This window comes from Carassius auratus, chromosome 26 (assembly GCF_003368295.1).
Source record: "Carassius auratus strain Wakin chromosome 26, ASM336829v1, whole genome shotgun sequence".
Classification (NCBI taxonomy): Eukaryota; Metazoa; Chordata; class Actinopteri; order Cypriniformes; family Cyprinidae; genus Carassius; species Carassius auratus.
The window spans coordinates 2,621,534-2,626,374 of record NC_039268.1 but is presented as its reverse complement, the minus strand read 5'-3'; the positions used below and the strand labels follow the sequence as shown (position 1 = coordinate 2,626,374).

The following is a 4,841-nucleotide window of genomic DNA, read 5'->3' as shown; positions in this document are numbered from 1 at the left end:
GCACACATAGGATTCATTCATGCACACACATAATTCATAAATACACACACAGGATACACAAATGCGCACAAAATTCACGAATGCACACAAAAAATTTAAAAAGCACAAAAGATTCACAAATGCATACAAAATTCAGAAATGCACACAAAATTCAGAAATACACACACAATTCAGAAATGCAAACAACATTTACAAATGCACTGAAGATTCACAAATGCACAGGACAAGATTCAGAAATGTATTTCTGATGCACACACACATATGTGTGTGCATGTATGAATCCTGTGTGTGCATATGTGAATGTAGTGAGTGCATTTATCTTTATTGAGACTCTTTTGGCTCCATACACAAGGCCATCACAGGCTTGAAGCATTCGGCCAATCACAACGCACTGGATAGCTAGCCAATCAGAGCACACATTCATTTGTTTAAGAACAATGAGCTTTGTAAATTTGACGCCCAGAAAGGCAAGGCATAGAGGAGCAACAAAATTATGTGGAAATATAAACATTGCATTACACCAAATACACAAAATAATGATCTTTTTAGCAATTTTAAGACATAATTGCCTGTGAGTTTCTCAGCTAAAAATATCTGGCATGAAGCCCCATCAGTTTCTCTTTGAAGAACGTTCTCCACCCACAAAAGCCATTATCAATGTGTGAACACTTCTGCAGAATAAGGTGGATTTATTTTATGTGTGGACTCGTGTTCATAGCTGATTTTTATTGCTTTATTAGTTCAGGCTAGGAGCATTAATATAGCAGTAACTTTGACCACACACAAGACACTGGGGAAGTTGCTGCATACAGGAAATGCGTGACACAACAGTTCATTTCCAGATACACGGTAAGAGCACTTGAATTGTTCCAGCTCACAATAAAATTATATATGATTAGTATCAAATTAGCTGGACTACGACAGCCGATTTTGACTTCCTTTGTTTTTACTTTTTGAATTGTACTCCAACTGCAGATTAACCCTTCATCCAGCGTTGCCAGGTTTTCACAAGATAACCGCCCAATCTGATTTTTGGCGTGGTTCCCTCTGCCAAAATTCGCATTTTAGGGGATAAATATCATGTTTTTCGAGTCACTTAAACAAGCGGACATGAAAAACAACCCCGTGGCAACAGTGTTAAAGTAGAGGACTTGGCAACACTGCCTTCATCTTACTGCAAGAGTCTAAGAGGATCCGTCTTTCTACTGCTACCGAGATCTTTCTGATTGTATTTCTGTGTAAGTGATCAGTGCATGCAGATAGTCAGTCTAGGAGCCCACATACTTTATTCTGTTGATACTGAGAGAAAAAATCATCTGGATGGATTTAGCATGTCAAAAGTGAGCTGATATTACTACACTGTTATTGATAGCTGAAAACCCCATCCAGTATTGAGCCTATACAGTATTTGTAATAAATGAATATTCAAAGGGCAGCAGATCTGAAGAAAATATTTTGCATAACACGCTTTACGATTTTACAGAATTCATGTGTGTTCCAATGTGTTGTTCCTTCTTAGTTTTTACAGGGTTTTCTTTGTAACTTTATTAAAACTTTTAATTTGAAATATAAACATTACATTATTTTAATTTCATGCACATTTGTCTGAGTAAAACCAAATCTGTTATTTAATTTTTTTGCCCAACAGGATTGTCGGGAACATGGTGAGAACCCTGTATAATTTGTCTGATCTGAGAGAGACCAGGTTTGGTCAGCCGAGTCCCAGACACGGTCTGAGCTTGTTGTGGTGGTTTGCTCATAATTGTGTTCAGATTGACTCGAACAGTCGTATGACTGCACTGTACAACCCTGAATATGGAGCTTTTGGTTTTGATCTATTCTATAATCGGGAAAGACTTCTTCCTTACAGTAATCGTCCATACTATGAGGTGGGCAACCTAAATAACCCTGGATCACTGCCTCATTATGTCACTAAGAAGTACACTGGATATTCAGACGACAGCAACAAAGATCGCATCATTGTTTCCTTTAACTCAAGATGGAACAGATTTGAGAAGATTTATGTGACACAGCACTCGGATGAGGTGCACTTTGACCAGAATCACACTTACCGCATTAGCCCTAAACTTCTGGAGGACATTCAAGAGTTAAACCTGAAAAAATTCCTCAGAAAGACTATCAATAATTCTTATCAGATTTCTTACCAAATGCATTGCACACCGTGTCCATCTCCAGCTCCGTCTGTAAAGACTGAATCCAACCAGAGGCAAGGGTCTAAATCTGTCAAGGGTGTTTGTGCAGAATCCTGCGAAGTACTTTTTTGTATCATCATCATCATCATCATCATCATATTTTTGTTCATGTTGTTCATTTCGTTTTCAAAAATGAAAATATAGTTTTCATGCTGTTTGTTGTTCATTTTGAAGCTGTGTATTATTAAAGCTGTGACTTATTTGGATGAAGGGGTCTCCTAAATGAATAACTGTATAATCTGATGTATGTTCATATAATTATAATGTGATGTTCATAATTCAGTAAATGCGAGATATGATGTTAAGCTTTGTTTTTTATCACTGGATTCTTTTAATGATTTATTACTATGATGCAGATAAATATTCAAGATTGAGGGAGACAAAAGATGAACTTATCATAAAATCAAAAAAACAAAACAGAAAAAGACAGGTAATATATCATAAACTACGAATTGTATCTCATGTCATTGATAACAGCTAAGAATACTTTCTAAAATAAATACATGCCATTTATTATATTTATGCATTTAGCAGACACTTTTATCCAAAGAAACTTACAGTGCATTCTTCAGGCTATAGTACACTTATTTTTATTTTTATTTTTTACCAGTATGTACGTCATATTAAAAAAAATATTAATATGAAACCTAAATATGAGTGAGACATTATAGTTTGATATGAGTTTCATATAAATCTCTGTATTATCCCCATTATTGCCCCATCTGCTCTAATGTGTTTCTGCTAGTTTCACTTTCCATAGCATGAGTTTCTATTCATCAGAACAGAAACAGACAGACACACACACACACACACATAGTACAACCTGTTGGACAACTAGTGTGTTTTACTACATTGTAGTTCGTGTCATGAATTCAGTGACATCAGCAAACATGCAAAGCTGTCATGTCATGTAAATGAAGCAGCCAGAGCCAGAGACCTAGACTGGCTTCTACAAGGTAAGACGTATCATTTTCAACGCTTCTATACACACACAAACACACACACATACATTATATATGTGTATATATATATATATATATATATATATATATATATGTGTGTGTGTGTGTATATATATATATATATATATATATATATATATATATATATATATATATATATATATATATATATATATAATGTATATATATATATATATATATATATATATATATATATATATATATATATATATATATATATATATATATATATATACATTTGATTGATTCTGAACCGTGTTTTTATAAAATTACAGATTAACCCTTTGTCTCACTGCAGTACTCCTAGAAGGTCAGATTTTCTCAGTTTTGTTGAAGTGATCAGTGTCCTTCATTCCTTTTGTACTTGCTGTTTGGTTTTGATCAGTCTAGGACAAAACAGACTTTAATGTGCTGCTTTGAGAGAAAAACTGCTGAACAGATTCAAAGACAGCTAAGAGTTTGGTACTGTTTATTGGTAGCTGGAAACACCATCGAATTAGCCCAAATATTTAATAAATTATTGTGCACGAGAGGGTTTTGACTGAACATTATGAAAAACACTTGTTCCATTTCTGCAGACTTAACTAATGATGATGAATGATCAACTAATGATTTAAATGAAGTCCTGATGAAGAACTCATTCATGTTCCTTCTTAGTTTTACATTTTGCAGTTTTCCGTAATTGTACATTTTCTATTATAAAGCACAATATTGAAACATTTATTGCAATAATGTGCACTTTCTTCAACAGGATTGTCGGGAAAATGGTGAGAACCCTAAATAATGTGTCCGAGCTGAGACAGACTGGGTTTGGTCAGCCGAGTCCCAGACACGGTCTGAGCTTGTTGTGGTGGTTTGCTCATGATTGTGTTAAGATTGACTCGAACGGTCGTATGATTGCAGAATGCAACCCTAAAAATGGAGCTTTTGGTTTTGAACTATTCCATAATAGGGAAAGCCTTCTTCCTTACACTGATCTACTATACTATGAGGTGGGAAACCTGCACAAAGCCCGCTCACTGCCTCCTTATGTCATTGAGAAGTACACTGGATATTCAGACGACAGCAACACAGATCGCATCATTGTTTCCTTTGACTCAAGGCTGAACAAATTTGAAAAGATTTATGTGACACAGCATTCAGATCAGAAAAACTTTGAACAAAATCGCACCTACTGTATTAGTACTGATCTCCTGAAGGACATTAAAGAGTTAAGTCGTGAAGACTTCCTCAGAGGACGCACAAATCGTTCTGAACAGTTCTCTATAAGCATGCCTCCGTCAGTGCAGCGCAGGCAGACAAACACCTGTCTGAGCTGCAAATGCCGCTGTGCTCTGATTTGCTGTTCTCTGCTGTTCACTGCTATTGTTGGTGGAGCTATTGCTCTCTATTTGTATTTAAAGCCAAAATAGATTGAATCTGTTGCAGTTTGTTGTTCTAGATAATTTGAGTCAGTTTCTTATTTAAATAAACTTAATACATAATACATATACTTAATAATAATACATTTATTAACACGTTTATTATCATGTGTGATGTGGAGGGTTGCATGTTAATCACAGCATTCTTTTTAATGTTTCATTGCAAGACTTTGGGTGACACATCACATACTAATAACTGTCTTCATTTATAATAATTTCTGTAC

At 35.1% G+C, this 4,841-nt stretch overlaps 2 protein-coding genes across 2 annotated transcripts; both read left to right on the top strand.

Annotated features, from left to right (window-relative positions):
• Positions 1-1,542: 1,542 nt before the first annotated feature.
• LOC113044075 (uncharacterized) lies at positions 1,543-2,617 on the top strand. The gene has a single exon (XM_026203675.1). It carries the CDS (start codon positions 1,662-1,664, stop codon positions 2,355-2,357), a length of 696 nt encoding a protein of 231 aa, XP_026059460.1. The 5' UTR covers positions 1,543-1,661; the 3' UTR covers positions 2,358-2,617.
• A 1,310-nt stretch (positions 2,618-3,927) lies between these two features.
• On the top strand, positions 3,928-4,608 carry LOC113043940 (uncharacterized). Its single transcript, XM_026203493.1, has one exon. The coding sequence runs from the start codon at positions 3,928-3,930 to the stop codon at positions 4,606-4,608; it is 681 nt and encodes a 226-aa protein (XP_026059278.1).
• Positions 4,609-4,841: the final 233 nt, after the last annotated feature.

Coding starts and splice junctions, on each gene's coding strand:
- LOC113044075 (XM_026203675.1), top strand. CDS start 1,662: ATGGTGAGAACCCTGTATAATTTGTCTGATCTGAGAGAGACCAGGTTT.
- LOC113043940 (XM_026203493.1), top strand. CDS start 3,928: ATGTGCACTTTCTTCAACAGGATTGTCGGGAAAATGGTGAGAACCCTA.